The sequence below is a fragment of the Pteronotus mesoamericanus genome, unplaced genomic scaffold (genome assembly GCF_021234165.1).
Source record: "Pteronotus mesoamericanus isolate MK-2021 breed Mesoamerican mustached bat unplaced genomic scaffold, CSHL_Meso_final contig_1018, whole genome shotgun sequence".
Classification (NCBI taxonomy): Eukaryota; Metazoa; Chordata; class Mammalia; order Chiroptera; family Mormoopidae; genus Pteronotus; species Pteronotus mesoamericanus.
Window position 1 is genome coordinate 3,598,869 of NW_026555002.1, and position 16,998 is coordinate 3,615,866.

At 51.3% G+C, this 16,998-nt stretch overlaps 2 protein-coding genes across 3 annotated transcripts in view; one reads left to right on the top strand and one right to left on the bottom strand.

Annotated features, from left to right (window-relative positions):
• Positions 1–16,998, bottom strand: part of SNORC (secondary ossification center associated regulator of chondrocyte maturation) — a 252,871-nt gene that overhangs the window by 198,603 nt on the left and 37,270 nt on the right. The window lies entirely within an intron of this gene.
• NGEF (neuronal guanine nucleotide exchange factor) overlaps positions 1–16,998 on the top strand; it is an 81,811-nt gene that overhangs the window by 34,644 nt on the left and 30,169 nt on the right. Inside the window, exons 1-2 of one of the 2 annotated variants that reach the window (XM_054571367.1) lie at positions 12,781–13,039; positions 13,747–13,889. In XM_054571367.1, the coding sequence (XP_054427342.1) occupies positions 12,933–13,039; positions 13,747–13,889 (250 nt within the window). In that variant the 5' untranslated portion in view covers positions 12,781–12,932. Of the gene's footprint in view, positions 1–12,780; positions 13,040–13,746; positions 13,890–16,998 lie in introns of those variants that run through there. The other variant, XM_054571358.1, reaches the window with a different exon arrangement.

Sequence of the window (16,998 nt, forward strand, 5' to 3'; positions counted from 1 at the left end):
GGTGGCCCTGGGCAGGACACAGGCAGTCCCTGACCTTGGTCTGCACCTACCAGGAGGCCCCAGAGCCAGTACCTGGTAAACAGCTTCAGGCCACAGCAGATCACCCCTCAGCCACCTCCATGAGCAACATACTCAAGGGGCAGACTCAGCGGGCACCAGAGCCCTGCTGAAGTGAGCGCTGCTCCGTGGGGTCGGCCCCCACAGCGGCTCCTCCACTGTGGTCACAGCCAGTGCTCACGGATGATCAGTCTGGGGGTCAGTCCCTCCACTGATTGGCCAACAGCAACCAAGGCTCAACTGCAACAGGAGGGGGCACACAGCCCACACGATGGGGGGCACACCTGGAGGACCCGTCTCAGGTGACGGGGAAGTCTGTGCCATGGGGCCCTACGGGACATCTACTACATGAAGCCACCCTACCAAGACTGAGATGTAGCAGCTCTGCCTCATGTATATAAACAAATACAGGGAGGCTGCCAAAGTGAGGAGACAAAGAAACATGTCTCAAATGAATGAACAGGAGAAATCTCCAGAAAAAAACCCTAATGAAATGGAGGCAAGAAATTACCAGATATACAGTTCAAAACACTGGGTACAAGGATGCTCAATGAACGTAGGGGAAGAGTAGACGAACTTAGAGAGAACTTCAACAGCATAAAAAAGGACATGAAAACCATAAAAAAGAACCAGTCAGAAATAAAGGATATGCTAACTGAAATAAAGAATAATTTACAGGGAATCAACAGAGTAGATGAAGCAGAGGATCAAATCAGCAATTTGGAAGATTAGGAAGCAAAAAAACACTCCATCAGAACAGCAAAAAGAAATAAGAATCCAAAGAAGTGAGGATAGTGTAAAGAGCCTCTGGAACAACTTCAGGCATACTAGCATCCGTATCATGGGGGTACCAGAAGGAAAAGAGAGAGAGCAAGGAATTGTAACCATATTTGAAAAATAATGACAGAAAACTTCCCTAACTTGGTGAAGTAAATAGACATACAAGACCAGGAAGCCCAGAGAGTCCCAAACAAGATGAAACCAAAGAGGTCCACTCCAAGACACATCATGATTAAAATGCCAAAGGTTAAAAACAGACTCTTAAAGGCAGCAAGAGAAAAGCAGTTTGTTACCTATCATGGAGTTTCCATAAGACTGTCAGGTGATTTCTCAAAAGAAACTTTGCAGGCCAGAAGGCATTTGCATGAAATATTCCGTGATGAACAGCAGGGACCTGCAGCCAGGATTGCTGTACCCAGCAAAGCTATCATTTAGTACCAAAAAGCAGATAAAGAGCTTCCCAGACACGAAAAAGCTAAAAGAGTATATCGCCACCAAACCAGTGTTACAAGAAATGTAAAAGGGTCTTATTTAAAAAGAAGAAGAAATAAAAAGTATAAAAAATATGAACAATAAGTGGCAATAAATACATATCTATTAACAATTACCATAAATGCAAATGGTTAAATGCTCAATCAAAAGACATAAGATGACTGAATGGATAACAAAACAAGACCCCTACATGTGTCATCTATAAGGGACTCACCAGATCAAAAGACACCCACAGACTGAAAATAAAGCGATAGAAAAAAATATTTCCTGAAAATGGAAACAAAACAAAACAAATACCTGAGGTAGCCATACACGCCTGACAAAGTAGGTTTTAAAATAAAGGCTACAACAAGAGACAAAGAAGGACCCAGCAACTCCAATTCTGGGTATTTACAAAAAAATCCAAAACACTAAATCAAAAGGACATAGGCACCCCTATGTCCATTGCAGCATTATTTGCAGTCGCCAGGATGTGGGAGCAGCCTACGCGTCCCTGAATAGACAGTGGATAAAGACAACGTGGTGCATATATACAATGGGATATGATTCGGCCATAAAAAGGCATGAACTCTTGCCACCTGCAACAGCATGGAATGACCTATTATGCTAAGTAAAAAGAATCAGACAGAGAAAGACAAATTTCATTTATATGCGGAACCTAAAAAACAAAGTAAATGAGCAGCAGAACAGACACCGACTCAGAGACACAGAGAACATTTTGACTGTGGCCAGAGGGGCGGGGAGTTGGGGGGAAGACAGATGGAAAGGGTGAAGGGATTAAGGACGTACTGACTGGTCGCCACAGAATAGTCACGGGGATGTGAAGTACAGCACAGAAAACTTAGTCAACAATATTGTGATAATTGTTCATGGTATCAGGTGGGTACGAGATTTATTGGGGTGATCACTTCATTAAGTTATATAAATGTCTTATCACACAGTTATACGCCTGAAACAAGGTCATACGTAACTCTGATTTAAAAATTAAAAAAATAATTTAACAAACACCTTGCAAGTTTGTATCCTCTTTCTCCTGCCCCGGTTTCTACTAAGCCATGTGAAAGTAAAGTGTAGGCATTGGTACAATTCACTCCAAAGTACCCAGCCTAGAAATTCTAAGAATGAGGATGTTCTTCTATAGAATCACAATGCCATTATCACACTTAAGAAAATTCACAATCATTCCATAATCTATGGAATAAACAATCTATATTCGAATTCCCCCAGTTGTCTCCAAAATGCCTTTTATAGCTGCGGCTTGTGAATCAAGACCTAATAAAGTCCAAGCACGGCCTTTGTGGGTCCTATAACGGACGTAGTCTTCCCCTACCCGCTTTTCCCCCCAGGACTTACTTTTTGAAAATCTGCACTTATCCGTTGTGAAATGACCCCCGTAGTGGGTTTGTCTGCTTCTCCACGAAGTGCGTTACCTTGTTCTCTGTGTTTCCTTTAAACTGGGAGAGAAGGTGAGCGGCTTGATTCCATTCAGGTGGCGTGTACTTCCAACTGCATCTCGTCAGGAGGCATTAGCGTTGGCTGGCCCGCTATTCCTGACAGTTCATTCACAAACTGCCATGTTGCTCCAAAGTCAAGTCACCATTTTTCTATTTGAAACTAACAAGTGATTGTTTGAGACCATGTAAATGTCAACACCCATTGACAGTTCCTCCGGAAACAACCATTGTATTGGGAATTGCAACGTGGGAGTGTTCTGTTACCCTCCTACTTGTATTAGTTGATTTTCTCCAGTGCGGAAGAAAGACCCCTCCCGGCCTTCTGACGTGTTGCGGTTTTGAGTAGCGCTGTGGGTCCGTGGAGGTGGCTTGCCGTTGTCAAGCATCAGCGCAGGGCGCTGCCCTCACGCCGGTCCTCGGCTGCACCCCGTTCCCTCGCGTGGCGATCCCATAGTCTATGCAACCAATCTTTGGGTGGGTATGGAGGTTGCTTCCCATCCTTTGCTATAAATATAACGCCACAGTGAAGGACCTTGCACATACCCTGTTTCATATTTCAGGATGTGTCTTCAGGGTAAATTCTCAGAAATGGAATTGCTGGGTCAAAGGGTAAATGCGTGTTGGCTTCGTCGGATCGGGCTGTTGAACAGAATACCACAGACTAGGCGGCTAATAAACAACACATGTATTTCCCACAGCTCTGGAGGCTGGGAAGTCCACGAGCAAAGCGGGGAGTCTCTCTGGGATCTCCTTTGTAAGGGCACTAAGCCATCCATGGGGCCTCCACCCTCACCGCCTTATCACCTCCCAAAGGGCCCAGGATTCCAGCACATGAACCTGGGGAGACAAACATTCAGTCCATTGCACAGATGTGGTCCTGTTCTTTCGGTCAAATTCCCTTCCATACAAGGTTGGACAGCTTGGCCCTCCCACCAGCAATGTGTACACATGCCTGCTTCCCCCGAAGGTTTTCAACTTGGTGAGAGCCGTGTATTTCGATTCCTAAAATTCAGGGCCCTGCATCTGAAGGCCAGTGCCCCATCGATGGCGATTCACAGCGTGAAGTGCTGAAGCCGAGGCACCGCGTGTGTGCTGTAAGGCGTGCTCCACGGGAAGGGGTTTTTCCGCTCGGCGCTGCCGTTTCTCTGACTCAGTCTGCGGGGAATGCTCTCCGCTCTCCTGGTAAGAACCCATCGCTCCTCAGAGAAAACACTCAGCTGATGACGGGTTAGAGCCTCTCTCTCTCTGAGAAGAAATGCTAATTTCAAATGGAGGAATCCATTTCTGGAGCACTTAAGACCCTCCTCAGAGACCCTACAAAAGCCCCTCGTGGTTAGGTAGAAAAGAGAGAACTATTAAGGACGGTCGTTTTACCGGGAGCCTGAGAGAAAAACAGGCCCAGAGATCCCGCTGACTGCGACAAATAGAAGCCACGCCAAAGGCTGAGCAAGACTTTAGAAATAGCAATCATTTAACATGCAATCTTCGCTGTGTGGAGAAAATGAGACACAGGTTTGAAATTAAAAAAAGAAACATCAACTGGTCAGCTCTGGGGAGGGCTGAACAGTAAAGAGGCAAAGAAACCAAGTGAAACTGCATTTCTTTGGGGGCAGTCTGATCCTTTCTCCCCGCCCCCCCAGCCCCAGGTAACAATGCTATTGATACTTTGGCTGGAGGCGCGCTCATCTTTTAAGGAAGTAGCGAGAGGGGAGGTTTGTATTTAGTGGGTGAAAGGGAAGGGCTTAGGTGCTGCTTCTGTGGCTGTGACTCACAGAGAGGCACTCAAGTGACACCAAAGGCCCGTCTGCGCCTTCGTCGAGCCTTCTCAGCTCCGCCTCGTCTCAGCAAGGACGTCTTGAGCCTCCAGGATGAGCACAGTGTCTGCCCGCACAGCGAGGGGGGCCGCGTCCACGGGGCTGAGTCCTGTCTCCTTGCGTCGTCCGGGAGGACAGGGCAACACCTCTCCAGGAAGCGATCGAGCCTCAAGAGAAGCCGCGATGACGACTGAAGGAGGTTCCAAGAGTGAGCGAATACAGCCGGTGACGGGGTGGGACTGGGGTGGGCGTCACAGAGGAGGTGGTGGTGGAGCCAGCGCAGGTGGGACGGGGCCCCGCAGGGGGCTGGGTGTGAGGGAGGCCGGCCTGTGATGCGCAGCAGGGATGTCTGTGGAGACTCCTTCGATGGGGCCGTGACTTCCACAGGAAAACAAGAAGCTTCCGGGGAAGAGCCGTGCGTGTGGATTTACGGAAGGGAAGGGGGACTCTGGAAAAGGACTGTTTGGATAACCAGGCAAATTAGAATGTGAGCTAAGTGCTTTAATTTTAGAGATGCCAGGAAGTAATCTACTGTGAAACTTGAATTCGTGATTCTTTGGAAACTGAAGAGCTTTGGACAAGATGGATTCGCGTGATGAAGTGAGGTGTTGTTCTCTCAAGCAAACCTACGGAACACAAAGCAGCTCAGGCCAATTTGTCAAGTCCAGCAGGACTCCCTCTAGTTAGGGCAACGCTTTGGCGCAGCTCTCAATTTATGCACGTTGAGGGAATGATGTTTTTCAAAGCAACTTCTCCCCCCTTATTACATAAGTGACACATTTATTGTAGAAAAAAATTTTAAATCCATACAAGTAAAATGAATAAAATTCCTTCAGATTCTGACTAATGAACTGCAAGTACTGAGAAGTGTTTTTGCTGATCATTCTTCTAAGCCTTTTTCAAATATATATGTGCTCGAACTTCCCTTTCAATAAGTCTATTTATAAACAAAGTTTGATCATTTATAAACGAAATTAGATCATACCGCCATTTAGTTTGGGAATCTGCTTATCCATATGATATATTATGGATATCTTTCCAGATCATTAAATACGTTAAAAATCATTTTGAATGCTATTTCATTTTAGAGTAGAATTTAAATAGTCAATTAAATGGTCTATCATTGGACATTCAGGTTGCCCCTAATATTTCACTATTATAAATAACACAATAATAAACAATCTCATAGCTGATTTTTTTCACACGGATTCTTGCAGTTTGTTAGGATATATTCCTGGAAGGAGTGTCTTTTCGCTAATGGTGTGAGCACCCACGGATGCATGACTTAGGCAGCCCAGCCTGCCCTCCGGACAGCGTGCGCTGATTCCCGTGCCCACCCCCAGAGGCCAGAGACCGCTCCCAAGCCGCGCTAACTGTCTGCTCATTTTTAAACCCCTGTGATGGCTGTGTGTCTGGTATGGTTTTAAAATGTTGTGCTTTCCCTTTCGGATAGCATTCATTTGTTGGGTGCTGATTTCTATGCCGTGGCCCCCAGTTTCCTTATTAGAGTCTTCAAAAAAGAAACATCAATGGTAGTCAAAGCTTTGAGTTCCTGGGAGCAGCCAAGGACCCAGCGCACACCCTTTGTCTGGTGGCTCACTTCATTCGGGCCTCTAACGGCTCGTAAAGTGGCTGGTCTCTATGCCAAAGAAAAACTGGTCTTTTTACAGGACTCTCAATTCTTGAACACTTCGTTCTGATGGCTCAATAAAGAACACTCTTTCTACTGGATGTCAAGGGTGAGGGATTTGTTTCCATAAGAAATGAAACACAATCATACTACTTACATCTTGTTATAAAAAATACTTCTCTAAAATCCAGTTTTTTGCAGTTTTCATGGAACAAAGTATGAATATCTAGTTACTAATTTTACCTACCTGCTAGCCCTCCAAGTCTACATTGTTAACGAGTGGACATCTTTTTCCTTCTCATTTCATATCTTCAATAGTTTTGCTGCATTTGATGAATTGTTAAGGCACTACATTCCCCGTGACAATCGCAAATGCGTTTAAGTGCTAAAAGCACGCTTCCTAAATAATAGTGACCTCATTTTCTATTGGCATGTTACATCGTAGGACCCACTACATAGAGGCCCAGAGCAGACCTAACTGCGTGGTTTACAAGGTGATGCAAAGCGAGTGCAGCCGGGTGGGAGGAAGTTGCTGCTGGCCCCCTGCAGTTTGAGTCGCAGCCACGAACATCCGCACTGGGACCCCCGCGGCCACAGCCTGAAATGTGAGCCCAGGCGACTCCTTATCTCGCTGTCTCCACACCTGAACCTCGGCGTAATCTTGGGAGAAAGGGGGCATTTCCCTAGGCCCCTGCTTCAGAACGCTTCTGGGCCAAAGCCCTGGGGTTATGCACCGCCAAAGCCCTCGGACGGGCCCCCTGGGTCCCAGGCTCCTCAGGCGCGGAAATTCCAGAGAAACCCAGAGGCCGGGCTGGCGCGCATTTCCTGCAGTTTCGGGCACGCACGCCAGCGTTACAGGGCTCACCCACGAGTGATCTGGGGGAGCCTGTTTGGAGAATGTTTCCTTCAAGGCCATCCAATGACCTGCTTCTCATAATTGAATATATGGCTACCCTTTGTCCCGGTCATTTAACGACACTACTGAGGACACACACACCATCAGGAAGCTTCGGACACTCTAACATTTCGCTACCCAAGCAGCACCACGCAGGCCGCTTCGCAGGCCAAGCAGCGGCACAGAGCGTGGCCACCCATTTTTGCCTCTGGAAATGTAGGCAGCATAGGGTTATCAAGCCTTCCACAACTGAGCCCCGAGATCGCAATATGCTTCCCGTATAGTCGACACCTACCCAGCACCAGCATACCTCCTTAACCCAGACAAAGATTCGTGTGTAGCTCTGCGTCCCTCTGGGTTTTCCCTATTTCATCAAAACTAGAGCAATGTCCACCATAGCAACCATGTCAAAAAAAGAACCCACACAAAAACAACACTCCTCACTATGCCGAACTGGGGAGAACTGAGTTATGGTGGGTTTCTTAGCTCACCCTGACAGGGTGTACTCACCGCCCCCAAGCCTGAGGCGCCGGCACCAGAAGCCTGCTGGTTCCGAAGAAGACACTTCAAGAAAAATCTTCATGGACCAAGGAAGGGCACGATGTAACATCAAGGCCACACTGACACTACACTCAGTAACTGCAGAAGAAAGACTGAAACCAAGGACATGTCAACATCCTGCCCACCGACTTCTGTGTATTTGCTTAGTCACCAGCTGTCCCTGGTGCCTCCTGGATGTGCTGGATGCTGGGGATGCAGAGGTCAATGACCTCGGCCTCGCTGCCTCCCGAAATCCCAGGTCCCCTGGGGACAGAAGCCGGGCGGCAGGGAGGAGGGACTAGCAGAGCCAAGGGCAGGCCCGCGGGAGCTCTCGGGGGCGGCCCGCCTTCGCTGGGCAGCCCAGCCTGACTGTGCATCAACCCCATTAGCAATGAATTCCTGGCAAGGTACCGGGGAGTCACTGAAAGTGACAGCTGTGTGGCATCCAATATGTTTGAGGAACACTGACTGGCAGCTGCGCATAGGACAGGCTGAAGGAGAGAAAAAGATATCAAGGAAAGGGAGGCTGTTAGAGGATGTGGCTGCTGCACTCCGCATCGGACCGGAGGCTTGTGGAGGTCGAGGGCAGGCCGCAAGACGGCTCTCAGCTCTGCCACCAACGGTGGAGTTCGGCAGGGGGCTGTCTCCAGGGCCGCCCTCAGGTTCACATGCACTAGAAGAACTCAGCCCCCGGAGAGCTCTTACATCCGCGATTACCGTGTAGCAGCGCGAAAGGCCACACAGTTCAATCCGCCGAGGGAACAGATGCCCAGGGCACAGCCAGAGATGGTCTACTCAGCTTCCCACTGTCTTGTCCCCGCAGGGGCCAGGGTTTCTATTGGAGCCTGACCCCCTAGAGCTGGCCAGCCGCCCTGGCAGCCGCCCTCCCCCTGCAGCCCCTCTGGAGGCTGCGCTATCAGCACGTGGCTGCAAACCCCTATCTTTTCCCCGGGCGGCCCTAGGACCCCAGGCAAATAAAGACACTCTTAACAGACGTGGCATTTTCTGATGGCTTCGCGGTCACATCCCAGGAACCCAGGGCAAGGGCCAGGCCTCTCTCCAGGTACAATTAATGCCTTACTACACAGGGCTAAGCTGACTGTGCTCTTATTTCCATAACATGTTACAATCCACATTCGCAGATTATCTCTGTGATCAAAGCGAAGGGAAGACCCCAACCTCCACCTCTCCAAAAACCACCACCAACCACACAGTAGGACCACCTGCTTCTGACATGTCTCCTGTGGCGAAATCTTTGCATCCGTCAAATACAGGTTTCTTGGAGCGTTGATAAGAGAGGCTATGTCTAGGCCTTTTTGTAACTTCCTCCCTAGATTTTTTTTGGGGCGGGGGGCGCAGGTCCATTTGTCTCTTGAGGCTGTAGCCTTCCATGAATTCACTCCTGGTGCTGCCTATGTGGTTTACATTTGTCGATTTTCAAAGCAACTGAAAAAGTCTTTTGAGAGTGACAAAAATAAACTATGTTTATAGTTTTGAAAGATACAGTTAATCAAAAGTTATCAAGCACCTATTTCTAGATGGTTCTAATATATATTTGAGGATGATCTCCTCGCTATAAAAAAAAATTCCAAGTCATTCTCCCTATTAGACTTAGGACTACAAATGTATTTGAACATTTGCTTGTCTGTTTGCAGACCATGTAACTCTGAAAATATTTAGAATCATTAAATAGAAGTGTGCCGTTCCTTACCCCGCAGAACGTAGTCTTGACTTACTAGCATATCCTTCTAAAATCTGCCATGAGGCAGCTGTGTGATCTTGAGCTTGTCATTTTAACCCTCTGGTTCTGCTCCTTTTTCTGTCAAACAAACATGTTGAACCAGATGTTTTCTAAACTTCTTTCTGCTTCTAGCAATTCCCCTCAGAATAAGGTAACCTTTTATAAGCATAAATAAAGACTCCTGAAAGCTGAGGTAGCCACCGTATGTTGCCATCTGTAATGTACACCCACGTTTTTGACCCAAATTTTCAGGGAAAAAAATCTTTCATTTTAATTTTTTAATTCAACTATTTATTTATTTATATTTAGAAACAAAACCCATGATCATATACCAGGGTATTATTTTGCATATGGATATCCTTATTGCTTTCTAGAGTTACACTTTTAATGCATAAGCATAAATAAAAGAATTAATAACATTTATATACATATGGAATTAGCACTATCCATGTATAATGCACATCCTTATTTTTCCCTCAAAAATTTGGGCAAAAAACTGTGCATTATACATGGCAACATATAACATATAAATAAGAATCCACTTTTTCCCCAATATTTACCATTTAAATCCCAAAGGGGGGAAAAAACCAATCTTTGCCTAATATAGATTAAATCACTAATGTTCAAGAACATAACTCAACTGAGTAAATTTGAAGATCTAATTGGCTTATTAAGTGATTCATGAATCAGGCACCAGCTCATCCAGCAACTAGAAGTGTGTTCTTGGGAGCTGTACCAAACGGAAGGATTTTTAGGGGCAGAAAGAGGGTGGGACGCAGAAGTCAAGGCGTGGATTATTTCAGACAAGGACACCTTCCCCCAGGGAAGGTGGGGTCTTACCAAGCAGATGACCCCTCGAGAGCCGAGCAGGACGTTCAATACCGACTGGTTTAACATTCCACCCCTGGGCAAATCTGAAACTGCAATTGCGTTAGTTATTAAGTTTTGTTTTGGTGACATTGCTTGGCAAAAGTGACTCCCTTTTGGCCTGTTGACTCTTTTCCTTCGCCCTAAATATGTTTAAAAACATGCCATTAATAGAGATCAGCTACCATGTGCTATTCAGGTATATTTGAAAAATTTATCTACATTTTGTGAATAAACTATATTGCAAGGAAAATGTCAGTTAAGTGGAGATGTTGGTAATTTCCAGCCTCGTAAGCACTAAGTAGGATATAAAATAGAACATGGGGAATTTAGCTGACATTTATATGCCTTCAGAACTCTGTGACTTTCTAAACTGATTTTATAATTAGGAAGATATTTGTACTTATTTTTCAATAAGAAGGTCTTATTATACCCACCTTAGTGCTCACAGCCGGCTAAGAGTTGTGACTGTGCAAAACATAGAGTTTATCCTGGTACTATTCATTAATTATTGGATTATTTTCCATATGAATAACTGTAAGCCTACTTTTGCCTACCCCTGTATGTAATTTCACTTGACTGTTTTTTGATTAACAAAAAAAATCAGTCTTCTCCCCTTGATGCAGCAAAGTGGGAGAGTAACGGCTTCAGGGACAATTTGCAGCCGATTTAAGGGGCAGCGAAGCCAGTAGGACCCAGCGACCGCCCACACACTGTCCCTCCCTGGGCCCTGGTGACAGAGCAGTAGGACATCACGGTGCCCCTCCTGCCCCCGCCCTGGAGGGGCCCGTGGCCTGGTGTAAGGACAGCCCCGTTCACAGAGAATTACAGTGACCAGCAACGCTGCTGGTCACACAGAGGAAAGGAAGAGGAGGGACTCCCAAGTCCGCTGTGACCCGCGAGGGCAGCGTCCTAGCAGAGAGAGCCCCGTGGGAAACCAAAGCCTCGGAGCACAGTGGCCCGAGGAAGCGGCCAAGGAATGGGCCACCGGGTACACCTGGCGAAGAGTGTGCCCCTTACCTTCCCCTCAGGTGACGGCACTGCAATGCACGTTTTTAAGCGGGGCTGGGGCGGGGGTGGGGACCAAGGCAGACCCATAGTTTAGAGAGGGGACAGAGAGAGCATGGCCTGGGTGTGGACAGGGCCAAACGCCAAGGAGCGGGTGCTGCCAAGGAAGGAGGTGGGATGTGTAGGAGGTACGGGCGGGGGTGGGGGGGGGGCCTATGGTCAGTGAGCAGATGGAAATGCACACTCAGGACCGCCTGCAGATACGTGGAAAGAACCAAGGGAGGGAGGGGATTGTCTTGGGAAAAGAGAAGACCAGATGGTTGTCACGAAGATACTGAGGTCTTAAGGACAAGGGGAGCTGGGACCTGTCCATTCTGGTCCCCGGAGGGAAGCGAGTTACCATCACTGGCGCGTTCTCGACAGCTATCTGACTGAGGAACAGAGTAAAGCCAGAAGCCAGCTATTCACGGCTCTCGGAACCCCTCCCACCAGGAGGATCTGCATGCAAATACAAGCAATTTGTTCATTTAAACAAATTGCCCCGCGGGTGGAACGTGCACTCTGCACTGGAGATCTGTCCCCAAGTGTCCTCACTGGCCCAGGCCCGGAGCGGCTGCCATCGCGGTGCCCTTGGAAGGGAGCGGGCGGCCGGCCCCAGAAAGGACACCGGGGAGAGCGCCAGCTGTCCTGCTGGGTGAAAATCCCTCTAGAGTCCCTCGTCACACGGGATCACTCACACGCCAGTTTTTGCTTGCTTTTTGTATCCAGAAGCGGATTCATCTAGCTAACGCGAAGGTGCAGATTCCAAGAGTCAATGCGACCGCGCAGGGACACCGGGTGGAGGATTGGGGGCACTTTGTTTCTCCTCCTCCACCCACCAGGCCCCTCCCGGGACTCCAAGTCCTGCGGGTGGCTGGAGGCCGTCCCCTCTCCCTCGTCAGGGCCAGAAGCCTGTGTGCAGGGGTCTCTAAGACCCCAATCTTCGCCTCGGACTCCCCCAGACAAAGGTATATGCAGCACGAGCGCGCTCCCCCGAGGCTGAGCCTGGAGGGGCAGGAGCAGGGTTCTCCGAGCCGGTCCCTGCGGGACCGCAGACGAGGTGCAGCACCGGCCAGGGGGAAGTTCGAGGGTGCGCAGGGCACAGGGTCACCTTGCGCGTACTTTCCAAGTTCGCCTCGCGAGCCGGTGGGGTCCAACCAGGCGGCGAGGAGGGGGCGGTGAATGGAGGGCGCAGCTCACCGGCCCCCACGCATCCTGCCCGCCCCCTCTCCCCGGGCGGGGCGCGGTCCCCGCGGGGGCTGGGGAGTGGGTGAGGTAGGAGCCCCAGGGAGGTCCCCAGCGGCAGTTGGCGTCCGGGGCCCGGGTCGCGCCCGAGCCCGGCTCCCCCGCCCGGTGGCCGCCTGGCCTCGCCCCCGCCCAGCGCAAGCGCCCCTCCCGCCTCCCCCGTTGCCGTGGCAACCCCGGGATCCTCCGGGCGCGCGCCCGCCCGCCCGCCTGCGCTGGCGCTCGGCAGCAGTGGCGGCGGCGGCAGCTCCGGCTGGAGCCGCGCGCGCTGCGACCCCGATCCGGAGTCCGCTAGTCGCCCGGCGCCCAGCTCCGGACACCGATAGCGTCCCTCGACTCGTCCCCAACGCCCGCCCGGCTGCCGGCCCCCATGGAGCTGCTGGCCGCAGCCTTCAGCGCCGCTTGCGCTGTGGACCACGACAGCTCCACCTCGGAGAGCGACGCGCGCGACTCGGTGGCGGGACACCTGCCCGGCAGGTGAGGACGAGCGGGCGTCTGGACCCCGCGCGCCGCCCCAGCGCGCCTTTGGCTCCAGCTCGCGTCCCCCGCCACAGGCGCCGACCCCCGAGGCCTACGTCCGGCGGGTCCGCCGCCCCTCACTCCACCCGACCCCAGTCGTCCCGGCACCCTCCTGGGATCGGGTCTGAGTTCCAGCCCGGGCCGCCAACGCTCCGGTCTCCGCGCCGGGGCGCCTCCCTCGCCCTCTCTACAGCGCCTTGGGCGCGCGCGCGCCCCTCCCGGCAACCCCGTCTCCGCGCCTTAGGGCCCTGGGACGGGAGGACCCGAGCCCGAGAGGTGCTGGGGCAAGGTGACGGCGGGCGGCACGGGGTACGCCGCGCAGGCTGGGCTCCTGGCCGCGGGACCCGTCGAGGCGGCCGGGCGGCGCCGCGGAGCGGGAAGGGCGCGCCAAGTTTCCGATGCCTGCCCGCGAGCTCCCAAAACATGAAGGTTTGGGCGGGCTGCTGTGGGAATGAATCACTCGGTCGCGCCCTGGTGCGGGGACAGAAAGGGCCTGTGGGGCCCGCCTGGCCGGGAGGGGCGGCGGCCTCTGCGGCCGCTCCGCCGGGCGGTCCCGGGCGGGTCCAGCTGGCCAGGGCCGCGTGTGCGCACGCCTCTCTCCAGCTGGCCAAGGTGTGTGTCGTTGCTTAAAAATAACCGGCCCTGTCCCTGCTTCTCTCTGGCAGCGAGTCGTCCTCCACCCCGGGAAATGGGGCCACGCCCGAGGAGTGCCCGGCGCTGGCAGACAGCCCCACCACGCTCACCGAGGCCCTGCAGATGATCCGCCCCATTCCCACCGACTCCTGGAGGAACCTCATCGAACAAATAGGTGGGTGCTCCGGCGGCCCATGTGGGCTCCTGGGGGACTCCGAGTGCCCCCCTGCTTGTGAGATGCCCTTGCATTTCTGGGAGCAGAAGTGTGTGACGTGGCTAAGGGATGTTTTGGGACATATTTGGTTCTAAACGATTCCAAAAGTGCTGCATCAAAACAGCGCGGCACGAGTGGGCTTTAGCAAATGCACTTCTGCCCTGCCCTGCCCTGCCCTGCCCTCCCTGGAGGGGTCAACCTCCCCGCCCCTTGTCCCGTCTGCCAGGAGGTCCAGGGGTGAGGTGCTGCTAGGTAGGCCACGCAGGAGGGAGCCCCAGGAAGGGGCCCGGGGAAGACCTGGAGAGAGAGGGAACCTGAAAAAGGGGGCTTCAGAGCCAGACTCAGAGGTGTGATTCAGGAACAGGAGACAGTGGCGTCCTTTGAATGGCAGGGAGGTGGGGGGGGGGCCAAGTAAAGTAGAGAGAAAGCTGGACCCCTCCCGGGCCCCTGGGTGGGCGGGGAAGGGAAGTGGGGCTCCAGCTGCCTGTGGAGCAGCAGCAGCAGCAGCAGGCCGGGAGGTGGGAGGTGTGGGGTGCAGCCGGGTGCGCCGCTCAGCTGCAGCTGAAGCCCTGTGAGTGCAGAGAGTGGATTGCGGAGGCATCCACGCACGCAGGCGCTTGGGTTTAAAAGTCAAAAATCGCTAATGACCTCAACCTCAGGCTCACTGTGTGGGTTCCGTTATTCGGAAAACGGTACCGGCTGCTTAGAGAATCTTTTTGTTCTTCAGTGTCGTCAGCAGACGGTCTATTTGTTGCATTGAAAGTCTGGGCTTGGAAAATTTCTTCCCGAAACATCACGATCGCCCTCCATGTCACACGCTCAGACAGACACACAGCGTCTGGAGTGGGAATGGAGCATCCATTGCCCACAAGCCCCTGCGTTTGGGAGACTTTGGGGGCGGCCCACTCTGCCCTGGCGGGGGTTTTTCCGAAGTGAGCCCCGAGAGGAGCCGAGCCCTTGCCAAGCTGAGGGGGCGGAGCGCACGGTGCACACTGAGAAGCTGCTGACTCCGGGAGTTTTGTTTCCAGCAGGCCCCCTGCGCTGGCCCGGTGGTGGTGGTGGTGGTGGTGGCAGCTCTTGCCTTTGTTTGCTGAGGGAAGGGAGAGGGGCTGATCCGAGAACAGCCTCCCGGGAAGGCCTTTCTCCCACCTCCCTGCCACGTTGTCCTCCCCAGTACGGGGGTGGGGGGCACCTCTACTTGGGCAAACACTGGAAGCGCAGACTTCCACCCTCTTGAAAGGGAGCCTCTTTGGCTAAGCTCTAAAAAGGAAGTCGGGGTGGGGCTGGGGAGCCCCGTGATTCCTCCCCTGACTCTAAGAGAGAGACAGGCAGGCAGACAGACAGACACTGACTCCCAGGAGCCTTCTGGGCATGGGAAGACTCCTCTGTCCCGGAGGCAGCCGGACCTGTTGAGCCAGTACAAGCCCGAAACTGGGGGCCCAGAGCCCTGAGCTCTGGTGCTGACCCGTCCTGGCCCTCAGCTTCCTTGTGTGTTCTCGAGAGCAGGGACTGACACTCAGGCCCCTGCCTGTATCTGCTGGTATGAGGGTGACTGTCTCTTTCTGATTCCCGGGCTGGATCCGTAGTAGGTGCTCAACAGATGCGCTGAATGACAGCCCCAAGCCGTGGCTGCCTCCTTCTCACATCCTTCATCACAGACCGGGGGCCGGTGCTGAGCAGATCCCTGCACAGCCCTGCCTGCTTTTAGCTCTGTGAGTGAAGTGAATTCCTTGCCAGGTATCAGGGAAGGACGACAGGTTCCTAAAGACACAGCATAGCTGACGGGGGAGGAAAGTGGAATAACTGCTGCATTGTATTTTGCAGTGGCTCCCACAGAGGCCAGAGCAGAATTGTGCCAGGATTACGCATGGTGTGGTTTGCCAGGCCCATCGTACGCGGTGGGCCCCGGGACCTTGCAAGTGTGTATGCGCGTGGGTGCGTGGGTGTGCGCACATGCGAACGTGCATTTTTGTTGTTGTCTCTGACACCCAGCAAATGCTTAGCACATAGAAGGTGCAGCCCACAGTAAATAGATAGATAAATAAATAAATTAGATCCCTGTCCTTTAGAAATTTCTATGTGAAAGTTTCAAAGAACAAAATGATTCTGCTTAGAAAGTGAGATTTTGAATGACCCCAGAGGCTCTGACTCCCGTTCACAGGGCGGTGCCCTCAGCCTGGTATATTATTCACTTCCGTTTGGAGAGACAAGAGCCAAGTTGTCTAACTCCGCATGGACGTAATACCGGGTGCAGCATTTTGTAGGTCAAGCGAATTTTCATTCAAAGTTGTGCTTGCTGAACGTGCAAAATGTAAAATAGGAAAACATGATATTTTAATAGTGTATCAAGTACAGTAATGTAATCAGATAACCTAGTTCCTCGGGTAACATGAATTTTAAAACTAATAAAAAATACACAGGTTATGAAAAATGAGTACACACTGTGTCACATAACTGTGTGATCACAGGAACTCTCGGAAAATTGGTGTTTAAATTTGTATTTTAAATACTTCAAAAAATATGACATTTTAAGAAAATTCTAAAATTGTATTGGGAGTCTTTGGTTGAAGGTAACAGATTAGCAAACAAAAAGTGTCCTTAAACAATGGAAGGAGCCTTGACTGGGGTGGCTCAGTTGGTTGGGTGTCATCCCGCAAAAGGTCAATGGTTCAATTCCCAGGCAGGGCACGTGCCTGGGTTGCACGCTGGTCCCCAGTTGGGGTGCGTGTGAGAGGCAATCTGTTGATGTTTCTCTCACACATTGATGTTTTTCTCCCTCTCTTCCTCCCTTCTCTTCTCTCTAAGAATATATAAATAAAATCTTTTAAAGACAAAACAAAACAATGGAAGTATTCTCTCAGTCAGTGAGTTCAGGGGTAGGATGTTCTGCAGTTGGTTAATTCAGCTAAGCAATCACCCAGCTCCCTTTCCTTCACTATTCTCAGCATTTGGGCTTCATGTCACAATATGGCTGCCACAGCTCCAGACATCACATACTCAAGCAACCATGTATAAAAGCAAAAAAGGGCAATCTGTCTTCACATGTCTGTTAGGGAAAAACATCTTTTTA